This window comes from Anolis sagrei, chromosome X (genome assembly GCF_037176765.1).
Source record: "Anolis sagrei isolate rAnoSag1 chromosome X, rAnoSag1.mat, whole genome shotgun sequence".
Classification (NCBI taxonomy): domain Eukaryota; kingdom Metazoa; phylum Chordata; class Lepidosauria; order Squamata; family Dactyloidae; genus Anolis; species Anolis sagrei.
Window position 1 is genome coordinate 94,718,598 of NC_090034.1, and position 14,687 is coordinate 94,733,284.

The window sequence follows — 14,687 nt, forward strand, 5'->3', positions numbered from 1 at the left end:
TATATTGCCAACATGGTGGCATGCTGCAATTCACTGCCCTTTTAGGCACTTCACTGCCCCTTAAACCAATAAAAGAGTCTCAATACACAATGGCACTCCCTAACCTGTGTCAATATGCACAATTGGACCAATACACAACAGGTCCGATGTACAACAGTCCCAACATGTATCTATTCCATTCTGCATTGGTCCAGTTTTGTATAGGGACCAAAGCTCATCAGTCACTTGGCTGGCTCCCCTGTGTTGTAACATCAGACAAACCCCTAGATCAGTGTTTCTCAAACCGTGCGCCTCCAAATGTTTTGGACTTCAACTCCCAGAAATCTCAGCCATCTTACCAGCTGTTAGGAATTGTGGGAGCTGAAGTCCAAAATATCTGGAGGAGCACAGTTTGAAAACCACTGCCCTAGATGAATACAGACATTTTGTAACTCCCTTATTCGAATTTGTGCAGATGTAAATACACTTGTGAATATTTCAGTTTCTGGGTGGCTTCCAACCAAAGTTAAAACCCATTAAAAAAAACAAACAACCATATTAAACCAAAAAAAATGGAAAAACATAAAATTCTTTTTAAAAATCTGATAATAACAACATGAAATGTAATGAAACAAGTTACCATATTTTAATATATTTATATAAGGATTTTTAGGGGATTCAAAAGTTTATATGTTCATAAAAACAGTAAAACAAATCTATATATATACATGTGTGTGTGTGTGTATGTATAATGTTTTAAGGCTTTGTATGATTTTTCAGTATTTTAATATTAATACTCTTATATTGTTTGTTAAATGTTTTAATACTATTTATGCTTGTTTTAATTTGTTATAATTGTTGTGGCATTGAATTGTTGCCAATTGTGATTCGCCCTGAGTCGCCCCTGGGCTGAGAATGGCGGTATATAAATGCTGTAAATAAATTAATAAATAAATGTGATATATACAAACCAATACAATACTTCCTAACATCTATACAATATTCGCATTTGGTTACACTCTCCCCTCCTCCCTCCTCTCCCAATTTGTTTTTAGAATTAGCAGTAAAAATTAAAAAACAGCTCACACACCCTTTTAAAAAATTCAGTTTAGACATTAGATCTCAACTGTGGAAATAATCCACATTTTTCGATAGCAAAATTTGGCAGAAAGATTGCAATTTTTATGTGGTCTGCCTAGAAAAGACTGGGTCTCTTTTGGAAACGCAGGAAAAGAGAGACTCCAAAAGAGGACAAAAAAGCTTGTTTCTTACCATCTGTCCAGATGCGCTTAATCTATTTCATCTTACCTTTGAAACAAAACTGTGGTAGGTGCGGTCTTCCCAAACTCCCCTCACCTGCCTTTTTATAGACGATGATGGATTTGCATTGGAAAATTATACATTAGTTAATCATTTGTGGCAGCTTACTTCCGGAAAGACAAAGCTGATACAAAGAGGCATATACTGCTCTTCAATTGTTAACGCCTTTGAGGAAATGCTTTCTGACAGAGCAGCAAATGATACAAGAGGGCAAGATTATTGTCTTCTGATGGAAAAATTGGGCTTCTTTGAATCCAATTCTACAAAATAGAAGGTTCCTGGTGGCTTAGCTGTAGGCTCAGAGTAGAGGTTAACTTATGCCTAACTTATATTTTTATATCCCTTGATCTCCTTTCCTCGTTGGTGTATTTGCTCAATAGACCTGTGAGGTAGCTCAGACTAAGAAAGAAAGCAGTGGCGTAGCGTTGTGACTGTGGCACCAAGAGCTGGAAGTACAAATGTGCCCGTAGTTTTCCGTCATCTTGTGTTTGAAGGTAGACTGATGTAGCCCAATTGTTCAAAAGATCTCTCCATGGTTGGAGGTAGACTCCAATGGTACTTAACCCCATCAACCACAAGGTTACCTGGCAAATTTCCTGCCCCAATGGAGATGAGAGTTTCCAAAGACCTTTTCAAGACTGTACACCACATTATATTCTCAGAGCATTAAAATGCATGGTGAGAAGAGCTGTAGTGTGCCTTCAAACATGAGCAACTCTATTGGGTGCCTCTATTGCTCAGTCATGTTGAGGTAGCCCTATGCTATGTTAATCCAACCACGTAGCCTGAACAAGTCCATGATGTAAATTCTATAGAAATGTTGTAAACTTTAAAACATAACTTTTTTGTGCATTAAAAAAATACATCTAAATCGGTGCTTTTCAACCGTCCCAATACCACAACCCCTTAATACAGTTCCTCATGTTGTGGTGACCCCAACCATAAAATTATTTTCGTTGCTACTCCATAACTGTAATTTTGCTACTGTTATGAATCATAATGTAAATATCTGATATGCAGGATGTATTTTTATTTACTGGATCAATTTGGCACAAATACCCAATATGCCCAAATTTGAATACTGGTGGTGTGGGGAGAGGGGGGGTTGATTTTGTCATTTGAAAATTGTATTAGCTGGGGTTTATAGTTCACCTACAATCAAAAAGCATTCTGAACTCCACCATTGAATGTAATTGAACCAAACTTGGCACACTGAACTCCAATGACCAACATAAAATACTGGAAGGGTTTGATGGGCACTGACCTTGAGTTTTGAAATTGTAGTTTACCTACATCCAGAGAGCACTGTGGACTCAAACTATGATGGATCTGGACCAAACTTAGCATGAATACTCAATATGCCGAAATGTGAACACTGGTGGAGTTTGGGGAAATAGACCTTGACATTTGGGAGTTGGAGTTGCTGGGATTTATAGTTCACCTACAATCAAAGAGCATTCTGAACCCCACAAATTATAGAATTTGGCCAAACTTCCCACACAGAACCCCCATGACCAACAGAAAATACTGTGTTTTCTGATGATGATGATGATGATGATGATGATGATGATGATAAACTTTATTTCTATACCGCCCTATCTCCCAGAGAGGACTCAGGGCGGTTTACAACAGAAAATTGGCAAACATTCAATGCCGGCATAACATAACAAACAAATCAAATCATAAACAATAAAATAAACAACATCAGATGGTCTTTTGCAACCCTTCTGACACCCCCTTGCAACCCCCCATAGGTCCCAACCCCCAAGTTGAAAAATGTTGATGTAGATATTCCCCCTAATTGGGAGCCTGAAGGTTTTTGGGGCTGGCAGAGATTGTTGTACCAGAGACCACACTTGCTCCATCTCTGCACTACAGAAAGGTGGATTGTGGGTTGTTTCTGTGGCTCTGCTTCCTTGTCTCTCCCTAGATATCATTTCTAACATTCTGTCCTTTTCCAAGTTGAGGAACTACTTATATATAAAAACTTTGTTTACCATCTATGGAAATCTTCTCTTTTTCCTGATTAGAAAGAGAACTTGACTAAGCCACAGACACTTCAAACACCCTATCACATGCAAACTTTTGGGAACAGTAAATATCAAAGGGGTTCATAACTGAAGCATTTATAGTGTTTCTAACATTGAGGACTATGAGCAAGCTGGGGGAACTTTTACCTGTACAACCTGACACCCAAGTTCGTATGCTCACACTTGAAAAGCTTGTGTTTGGCTAAAGAGTTTTTTTTAAAATCCTTTAAAGTTAGCATACAAATGATCTACCTTGCTGGTGTAATGTTACCTCCCCTCTTGAAAACATTGGTCATAAAAGGAGAAATGCCACTCCTAGAACTCTCTTAAAACAGGACACTTGGGGCCCTTCCACACAGCTCTATATCCCAGAATATCAAGGCAGAATATCCCACAATATCTGCTTTGAACTGGGTTATCTGAGTCCACCCTGCCATATATTCCAGTTCAAAGCACATATTGTGGGATTGTCTGCCTTGATATTCTGGGATATAGGGCTGTGTGGAAGAGCCCACACATATCAGCATCTCATATAATCCAACTGGAAATGGGACTACAAAATCAGATGCATGCATTGCAAAACAGATTTGAGGGTAACCAGACAACAAAGTAGGGCCACAATGGCAAAATACGGTTTATTGATTATTATTAGATGCACATGGTGTTTTACATCAAAGAACAGTTTATTTTGGACAGTGGAAGCCAGAATTTCTCACAGTTGGTGATGGGCTCTAGAATAGAACAACTTTTTCAAACTGGTAAAATTCTCTTTCTTTGACTGTATGGCTGGCTGGATTTTAAGATAGTTTTCAAGAATCAGGTTGGAAGACAAAGCATAACCAAGACACTGTGGCTAGATGTCTGGTGGCAGGTCTCTGCTTTTGTTACTACAGTAGAATCATAGAATCAAAGAGTTGGAAGAGACCTCATGGGCCATCCAGTCCAACCCCCTGCCAAGAAGCAGGAATATTGCATTCAAATCACCCCTGACAGATGGTCATTCAGCCTCTGTTTAAAAGCTTCCAAAGAAGGAGCCTCCACCACACTCCGGGGCAGAGAGTTCCACTGCTGAACAGCTCTCACACTCAGTAAAGTCTCTCTTTTCCAACATAAATGGGCCGGCAGAACGTTGGATAGGCGAAAATGTTGGATAATAAAGAGGGATGAAGGAAAAGCCTATTAAACATCAAATTACATTATGATTTTACAAATTAAGCACCAAAACATCATGTTTTACAACAAATCAACAGAAAAGGCAGTTCAATACACAATAACATAATGCAGTAATTATTGTATCTATGAATTTAACACCAAAACAGGCTAGAGTTCTTTCTTTCTTTCTCCCATCCTGGACATTATTCCAAGCAGGAGACAGACTGCATTGGATAATACAGAATGTTGGATGAGCAAAGGTTGGATAAGCGAGAGACTACTGTAGTTTCTTTCTCAAGCACCAGTATGATGCTTGTTGTTATTAAATGATTATGACCAAAAATGTTTGGGACATTTTCCTTGGGTAGACATGGTCAGAATTCTGCTGTGACCCTGTAGCAGTCAGTGACTTCAATGTCAGGGGAGTGATGAATCTGATTTACAGCTGAGTCTGAACTTTAAAGAACTACAAAGAGGTCGAGCCTATTGTTTTATTTAAATCCCACTTTCCTTCTATATGAATCCCAAAGTTGTTTACACTGTGTATTAAAGCAAAATAGCTAAAACAGTATGCAATACAAACCTTATAAAGGAATTTAATCTATTTTGGAAACAAAGTAAGAACTTTGGGGAGGTCTTCCAAACTTCAAATTCAAATTTGGACCAGATTCACTCCTCCACTGATGTGGAAGTTAACTGGAGGTCAGCTGTGACCAGCAATGCTGTGGAATTTGAAGAGGCACAAATGGAGGGTGAAAGGGAGAAACATGCCAAGAGGAAGGCGTATTAAGCCAACCCTGATCAGGACCACCTTCTACCTGGAAACAAATGCCCTCACTGTGGAAGAGGAGCCCCCGGTGGCGCAGTGGGTTAAACCCCTGTGCCGGCAGGACTGAAGACCGACAGGTTGCAGGTTCGAATCCAGGGAGAGGTGGATGAGCTCCCTCTATCAGCTCCAGCTCCTCGTGCAGGGACATGAGAGAAGCCTCCCACAAAGGATGATAAAAACATCAAATCATCCAGGCGTCCCCTGGGCAACGTCCTTGCAGACGGCCAATTCTCTCACACCAGGAGTCACTCCTGACACGAGCAAAAAAAAAACTGTGGAAGAACATACGGGTCAAGAATAGAGCCCCACAGTCACCTACAGCCACCGCCAAGACATCGCACTTGGAAGGCCATCATATTTGAACAACAAGGGATCGCCTAAATAAGGAAGGAAGGAAGATGTGGAAGCTATAAAGGGGTTCACTTTGACATATTTTGGGTCTTTTTCATATTCTCCAGTTGGATCGCTTTCGGATCTTTTTAAGAGCCCTTCTATGGGAATGTGTAGTTTGTAGTTTTGTGTTGTATTTAGAATTCTCTGCATGAGAGCTCAAGTGCCTCACCAAACTACAAATCTCAGGTGTCTGTACTTTAACCTGTCTGCTTGACAGTTCCCGGAGGTTTTCCCCCTGCACTGTGCCAGGTATCATATATTTTTCCATTGGCTACTGTTGTTTACTTTCCTGGAAACATGATAGATACCCATCACCTATACTTCAGGTGCCAGAGCCGGTCTTTGGACTGCCTTTACTTGTTGGATGCAGCTGTGGAATTTCAAATAAAATGCTGTAACCATGCTGCATGAAAGCAACCTGGATTTGCAAAAGGTTCAGTGGATGATTTGGAGCTATTTCTTTTACCCATAGTAATGATGCAGAACAAGACAGATTTAAAATTAAGGCCAGAGGAGGAATGCAAAGTGTCCACATGAAATGATACTTCACACAGTTGAAGAGATCCAGAGCAGAGAGGTCTGTTCAGATCACAGTGAAAGCACAGGGAGACATTTGCCTGTTTTAAGAGACCACGTTCACCAGTAGCATCCAAGATAGACCAGTCAGCAAAAGGACAAATGAGATGCTTTGTAGGGATGGGGTCCCATTAGGAGTTGTGGTAGGTGCAGTTGTGGTAAGAGAAACAGGGGGTGCCTTATAGGTATTAATCTTCAAAACACCGTAGGTCTCCTTCGGTAGCAGGATATCTAGAGGTTGAGGAGCATCTTTCACAGATTCTGTGGCACAGCCTTGTGCAACAAACAAAGATGCTTCTTGGGTATCTGTTAGAACAAACAAGGGGGGAGAGACACTTTTAGTTTGCCAAAGGTCTTCATTCTTTGAAACTTTCCTCTCCCTGATGGCTGCTTTTACTCACATGTACCCATCACAAAACCTAAGGTGCATCTATGTTGTAAAATTTATGCAGTTTTGGCACCATGCAAACTGCCATGGCACAGTGCTATTGCATCTGGGAGCTGTAATTTGTTATGTTAGTGGGACACTTTGCTAGAGAAGGCTGAAAGGCCTTAGAAAACTACAACTCCCAAGATTCCATAGCATTGAGTCATGATGGCTAAAGTGGCATCAAACTGCATTCATTCATTCACCTTTGATTTACCACACGGGTTCTCAAACTTTTTCAGTGGTGGAACCCTTTTTTAAGCAAAAGTTTCTCGTGGAGCCCCAAGAAAAAGTTTATATTATATTATATTATATTATATTATATTATATTATATTATATTATATTTAATGTATATATATCAGGCATGGGCCCAGTCAGTGGCAGAGTGTTTGTGTGAACTAATTCACACAGTGCCAATATATATTATACAATTCAGTCCAGCTCCCTTCTGCCGTGCAGGAAAAATACAATCAATATTTGCACCATTCACTTTATAGCTGTACAGTGTATATTTTGTGAAATATCCTTGAATTACCTGTTTTCTGTCGCACTCCATATGCACTAGTACAATACTTTTCTATTCCTGTGCATGGGACTGTCTCCACAGTGCAGGAATTATCCGTACTATTGAAACACGATGGGCACGCTAGTCCATTCGGTGTAAGGTTTGTTGAAACTAGAAAGCAAGAGACAACAGAGAGTGTTAGAAAGGGAGACAATGAAGTGGCAGGAGAAAAAGTCACTCCATCAGCCTGATGCAGAGAGAGAGAGAAGCCATAATGAAATGTGCTCTACCTGTTTTGCTAAGTAGTCTTTGGTTCTTCTCCAATCATCCTTGAACCCCATTGATGAACTCAGCCTCAGGGCCCATCTACACTGCCATATAATGCAGTTTCATAATGCAGTTTAACTGCATTGAACTGCACTATATGGCCATGTATACTCATATAAAACAGTTCAATGCTGTTAAACTGTGTTATAAAACTGCATTATATGGCAGTGTAGATGGGGCCTCAGAAGAAGGGAAGGATGCACCTCAACAAATCTTGCCAAGAGAATCTCATGATAGCTTCACCATAGTGTTACCATAGATCAGAAAGTACTTGAAAGCACACAGTAATAAAAGAGGGGGTGAAGTTAATGGGTTTCTCCTGACATTAAGTCCAGTCACGTCTGACTCTAGGGGTTGGTGCTCATCTCCATTTCTAAGCCAAAGAGCCAGCGTTGTCCGTAGACACCTTCAAGGTCATGTGGCAGGTATGACTGAATGGAGCGCCATTACCTTCCCATCGGAGCAGTACTTAATGATCTACTCACATTTGCATGTTTTCAAACTGCTAGGTTGGCAGAAGTTGGGCTGACAGCAGAAGCTCATGCCACTATCCAGATTTGAACCTGTGACCTTTCTGTCAACAACCTTAGCAGCTCAGCAGTTTAACCCACTGCACCACCGGAGGCTCCCAAAGAAGTGTAATACATCACCTCCTTTTTGGTTCCCCTTCTCCTGGAAGAGTTATATTGTATTGTATTTTCAGGAGGACTAGATACCTGTGCTAATGTTAAAGCTGATGAATGTATTGTTGTTGTAGTTGTAGCTATGGCTATCTTCCAAAACTGAGACTCAAGATAGGTTATAGAAATGTAAACGAACAAACAAATTTAGATAAGTATGAGTATAAGCAGATAAAACACTGTCATTGAGATTCCATTCAACTCTTCATGGATTTAAAACTTTTCAAATAAATTTGTGGAAAAGACATCCCAACAACACAGTGGGATTTTTTTCCATCTAGGGAGAGACTTGAGAATCTGCAAGTCACTTCTGGTGTAAGAGAATTGGCCGTCTGCAAGGACGTTGCCCAGGGGATGCCCAGATGTTTACCACCCTTGCAAGGCTTCTGTCATTTCCCCGCATGAGAAGCTGGAGCTGACAGATGGAAGCTCACCCCGTTCACCAGATTCAAATTGCTGACCTTTCAGTCAGCGGTCTTGCTGGTACAAAGGTTAAACCCACTGCGCCACCAGGGCCTCCATAGCACAGTGTTAAAAACCCTCAATGCCATGTCTTTCCCACTTCCCTGCCAAACTTTAAATAAGCTTGTAACTTGCACTGCAATGCTTTTTGCCTTTGAAAATGCTAGTAGGAGAAGGAGGGAGAGGGAGAGACCCTGTCTAGGAAAGGCTAAAGCTCCAACATTTGACTATGCCAGCAAATGAAAAGAGAACGCATACTTGAAGGTTCGCCATAGTTGCACTTGTCTTCGTTGCAATATGTTAAGTTGGACTTGAGAAAGTATCCTTTCCCCAGAGTGACAGAGAAGAAGAGGGATATGCCTGGAGATGTCGAACATCCTTTGGAAAAAAATGTCTCATTCTTACCGCCTGTTAAAATAATAATAGAAATGATATCAAGCAAACATAGTTTTTGTCAGCCTTATTCACATGTCAAGCCTCTTTCTCACAAAGAAGCCTGCATCCTCAACTTGATAAAATAGACATTTATCAAACATGTTTTGTGTAAAATTATAGAATTTGGGGGAGGGGGTGTTTATCATGTCAGAAGCGAATTGAGAGTACAGTTATAATGTATTTTAAAACACAAACAAAGTTAAAAACTTGGCATTATGCTAAATGTCCTTTGACCAGAAGCTAGCCATTTGGAGTGCCTCTGGTGTTGCTGTGAGAAGGTCCTTTATTGTGCATGTGGCAGGGCTCAGGTTGGCCTGTGGTTTGGTCTTCTCTGCACTCGCATGTTGGGGACACCACTTTGTAGTCTCATTTCATAATGTTAGTTCTGCATCTCGTGGTGCCTCAACTTGCGGGGGGGGGGGGGGGCGGAGTGCAACCTTGGGTAAAGGTAAAGGTTTTCCTCTGACATTAAGTCCAGTCATGTCCAACTCTGGGGGTTGGTGCTCATCTCCATTTCTAAGCCGAAGAGCCAACGTTGTCTGTAGACACCTCCAAGGTCATGTGGCCAGCGTGACTGCATGGAGCACTGTTACCTTCCCACCAGAGCTGTACCTATTGATCTACTCACATTTGCATGTTTTATTTTTTATCATCTTTATTGCAAGACTTTTCCATAATTGAACATTAAGAAGATTTGGAATTGGTTGGGGTAGGGAGTAGGGATCAGGAAGAACAGAGAAAAGAGAAGAAAACAGCATTTAAAAACATACACTCACACACAAAAGCAGCAAAACAAAAGACGGAAGAATAAGAGGTGACACAAAAGAGTTGGGGGGAGGTTGGGAATTGGGGGTAGCAGTTGTCTTCCAGTCCATTCTGCAGGGAATTTATCTTCTATTTTCCCCTTTTTCTTTCTTCATCTTCTAGACCTGCTCACAGCTGTCACCTATTTAATTTTCTTTGCTTAGTTTTTTCCTTCCTTTACTCTGTCTGTACAGAATTAGTGAGTTTCATTTCTTGGAGAATTTTTTTCAGCCATGACCTGCCACATTTGCATGTTTTCGAACTGCTAGGTTGGAAGAAGCTGGGGCTGTGGCCGGCATGACTGAATGGAGCGCCATTACCTTTCCACCGGAGCAGTACCTATTGATCTACTCACATTTGTATGTTTTCAAACTGCTAGGTTGGCAGAAGTTGGGCTGACAGTGGAAGCTCATGCTGTTCCCTGGATTCGAACCTGTGACCTTTCAGTCAACAAGTTCAGCGGTTTAACCCACTGTGCCACCGTGGGCTCCGCAACCTTATATATTCCTAAGTCATTATCACTTAGTGATTATCACTGCAGAGTCGTTCCATGGTCTTTCTCCTATTGTCCTGTTTGTTATTGATGTCATTTTTGTTAAGGTTTTTCTACCCCACTTTCTATCTAAAGGTCTCATGGTGACTTGTAAATAAAATTAATCCAAAATGTGGGACTTGTAGTTTCAAATGGTTTTTAATCTTCTCTGACAAAGCATACTGGGGCCATACCAAACTGCAACTCTCAGGATCCCATAGCATTGAGGCATGGTAGCTGAAGTGGAATGAAACTGCATGAATCAAACTGCAGATGACACCAAATTGGGAAGGATAGCTAACACTCCAGAAGACAGGAGCAGAATTCAAAACAATCTTAACAGATTGGAGAGATGAGTGACCAAAACTAATAAAGTGAAGTTCAATAGGGACAAAAGCAAGATACTCCACTTAGGCAGAAAAAATGAAATGCAAAGATACAGAATGGGGGACGAAGCTTGGCTCAACAGCAGTACATGTGAAAAAGATCTTGGAGCCCTTATGGACAACAAGCTAAACATGAGCCAACAATGTGATACAACAGCTAAAAAAAAGCCAATGGGATTTTGGCCTGAATAAATAGGAGTATAATGCCTAGATCAGGCATGGGCAAACATTTTTAACTTGGGGCCTTATTGTGAAAAAGATACAGAATGGAGGATGATGCCTGGTTCGGCAGCAGTATGTGTGAAAAAGATCTTGGAGTTCTCGTAGACATGAAGAGGAACATGAGCCAATAATGACATGTGGCAGCAAAAAAAGCCAATGGGATTTTTTTTTGCATAAATAGGAGTATAGTGTCTAAATCCAGGTAAGTCATGCTACCCCTCTATTCTGCTTTATTCAGACCATACCTGGAAATATTGTGTCCAATTCTGGGCACCGCAATTGAAGGGAGATGTTAACAAGCTGGAATGTGTCCAAAGGAGGGCAACTAAAATGATCAAGGATCTGGAAAACAAGCCCTATGAGGAGCAGCTTAAAGAGCTGGGCATGTTTAGCCTGCAGTAGATAAGGCTGAGAGGAGACCTGATGAGGGCTGTGTATAAATATGTGAGGGGAAGTCATAGGGATGAGGGAGCAAGCTTGTTTTTGCTGCCCTGGAGACTAGGACATGAAACAATGGATTCAAACTACAGGAAAAGAAATTCCACCTGAAATTAGGAAGAACTTCTTAACTGTGAGAGCTGTTCAGCCATGGAGCTGTCTCTCTGACCCGGAGTGTGGTGGAGGCTTCTTCTTTGGAGGCTTTTAAACAGAGGCTGGATGGCCATCTGTCTGGGGTGCTTTGAATGCAATTTTCCTGCTTCTTGGCAGAATGGGGTTGGACTGGATGGCCCACGACGTCTCTTCCAACTCTAGGCTTCTATTATTCTAATTTTGCAATGTAGATGCACCTCTTAGCTTGACAAGAAATGTTCCCATTTGAGATCTGTTCCTAAATCATTTATCAGTGTTTGGTGTAGAAGAGAAAAATTCCACACAGAACAAGCAGTTTGTTGTACAGAAATGGAAGTTTTCTGCATAAAACATCCACTTGAAAATTTTGCACAGAATAAACTCCAGATTGCAAATAGGCTTTGATAATGGTACTTTGTTGCAATGGGGTGACAACTGCTGAAACTGCTCATTATACTGGCCAAGGTAGAGACTTTAGTTCAGTTTATTTATTTTACAGATCAGTTTCTTCTTAACTCAGCCAGAAAAGTTGCTCACAAGGCTACAAATCATATGTTCCACTAAAGATAATTTACCCAATGAGTTTTCTTCCACAGCAAGGAAACAGCTGCCTACATTCTTCGTAACATTACAAGTAGCGTCACAGGGAGAGGAACTATTACACTGTTGGCATGTCACTAGCTCTAGAAGAAATAAAAAGCAGAAAACATGACAACTAGAACATTTCCTTAAACCTGTAACATGGCTATCAAGGGATTAATTCGCTTGTCAGTGGATACATGTGCCCTTTAGACACACATGCATAGATACACACATACATATAGTATCCCCCCACTTTATATACAATACAATATAAGAACTACAACCAGCAGTGACAATTTTAAAATAAAAATATAAAACAACAATACAAAGAGAAAATTAGTGAAGACATCATGAAAATATATAACCTAAAAGAGTTCTGGAGAATAACATTGTCTTTGGCTAGAACAGATATAATAAAATCAACTTTTTTTGAGAAATAGAAGCCTCAGCTACCTCATATTTCATACCTGGCCTCAAGACATTTGGCAATATAGTTCCTTAGCCTCGCCATATAAATAAAGAAGCAACACCAGCACCACTTGAAATTTTTTTAGTGTTGTCTCATCATGGTATATTTAATTCAAACTTTCAGAAACTCTGATTTTTTTAATTGTAGAAGGTAAAGCTTTTCCCCTGAGATTAAGTCCAGGTATGTCTGACTCTGGGGGTTGTTGCTCATCTCCATTTCTAAGCCAAAGAGCCAGCGTTGTCCATAGACACCTCCAAGGTTATGTGGCTGGCATGACTGTATGGAGTGCTGTTACCTTCCTGCCACAGTTGTACCTATTGATCCACTCACATTTGCATGTTTTCGAACTGCTAGGTTGACAGAAGCTGGGGCTGACAGCGGAAGGTCACCCCGCTCCCCGGATTTGAACCTGCGACCTTTCGATCAACAAGTTTAGCAGCTCAGTGGTTTAACCCAATGCACCACCTATGACTTAAAACCTATGACAATCATTTATAGAAACCCTTTGGCCTTGAAGAAATTTTGCTTACCAGGAGTGTCTTCAGCAGTAACTAGAGTCAAAACAGCAAAGAGAAGGTAAAAGGTGCAAGTGGCAAACATGATGCAAGAGTTTTCCCACAGAAGATGAAGAAATCTGTGATGGGGGGAAGCAAAACATGTAAGCCAAGACAGGATTATCTGCTTGGGTAGGTTGAGGACAGGGAGAAGGCTGTCTTGGGCTGTTCCCAGTTTCCCCAGGAGCAGGGATAGCTGGCAACCTGCATGTCAATAGAATACAGGCTGTCCCAAAGTTGCAAACATCCAACACAGCCATACTGTCCGGAAACCATACAACACCTCAGCGATTCCAGGGTAAAAGCCTTCAAATATGTGTGTGTTTGTGTGTGTGTGTAAAGGTTTCCCCTTGACATTAAGTCTGCCAACTTAATGTTCTCGAACTGCTCAGTTGGCAGAAGCTGGAACTCACAGCGGGAGCTCACCCTGTTCCCCGGATTTGAACTGCCAACCTTTCAGTTAGCAAGTTCAGCAGCTCAATGGTTTAACATGCTGCACCACTGGGGCTTCTATGTATATAGTATGTAAGTCGGAACACGTATATTTTGAAGTGTAACTCTAGCCGTTACACTTCAAAATGTCCCTGTTCCAACTTATATGCAAATTCAACTTAAGAACAAACTTACAGAACCTAACTTGTTGGTAACTTGCAGACTGCCTGTAACAATAAGCCTGCTTTGGGTTTGGTCCAAAATTTTGTAGGCACTATCCTACAAAATTGGGGGGGGGGGCATTCACCCCTTTGAATAGCACCTCTAAAGTTGAGGCTACAACTCAGAGACTATTTGCTGCACCCCTGGAATGAGGACCAATTGCTACCACTTTTCAAGACTATTAACACAGAAAAATGAGTCCCTCCTGATTTGAAAAGTTTTGGAAAGCTCTAATAGTCATAAAAACACAGAATTCTCAAATATAAATAAACTAGTTGTCCCCTTCCATGTGTTGCTGTGGCCCAGTCTGTGTATATGTGTTTTGTGTGTATATGTGTGTGTACATATAAGTGGTTTTTTGCATGCATTGTAATGTTTTTTGGGGAGGCTTTTTAAGTCTCTTCCGCTGTGTTTTTCAGTGTTTTATGAGTGATGGTCACTCATTGGCCTGATAGGTGTATTGAGTCCAATTTTGGGGTCAATTCGTCCAGTGGTTTTTGAGTTATGTTAATCCCACAAACAAACATTACATTTTTATTTATATAGATGAGCACAGGAAACGTCCCGTGGCTGTGGAGTGCTGGCTGACTATTTGAGGAGCCAGTAACAAATGAATCATATATGGACATCCAATAATGTGGTTTGATTCCAGCCTTTTCATATATACACCCCCCAGTGAAGAATACCATCCTATACTGAAATGTTTTGTTGCATATTCAATCTTTCAAACATTTAAATATAGTTTGCATATATTTGCATATATATCGCTCCTTGCTACATAGATCAGTGACGGCGATT

The 14,687-nt window shown here is 40.8% G+C and overlaps 1 protein-coding gene across 1 annotated transcript; it reads right to left on the reverse strand.

Moving 5' to 3' along the window:
• Positions 1-6,325: 6,325 nt before the first annotated feature.
• LOC137097994 (phospholipase A2 inhibitor and Ly6/PLAUR domain-containing protein-like) lies at positions 6,326-13,281 on the reverse strand. The gene is made up of 5 exons (XM_067473604.1): positions 13,212-13,281; positions 12,206-12,313; positions 8,940-9,089; positions 7,243-7,383; positions 6,326-6,585 (listed from the first exon to the last, which is right to left on the reverse strand). Exons 1-5 carry the CDS (start codon positions 13,279-13,281, stop codon positions 6,326-6,328), a joined length of 729 nt encoding a protein of 242 aa, XP_067329705.1.
• Positions 13,282-14,687: the final 1,406 nt, after the last annotated feature.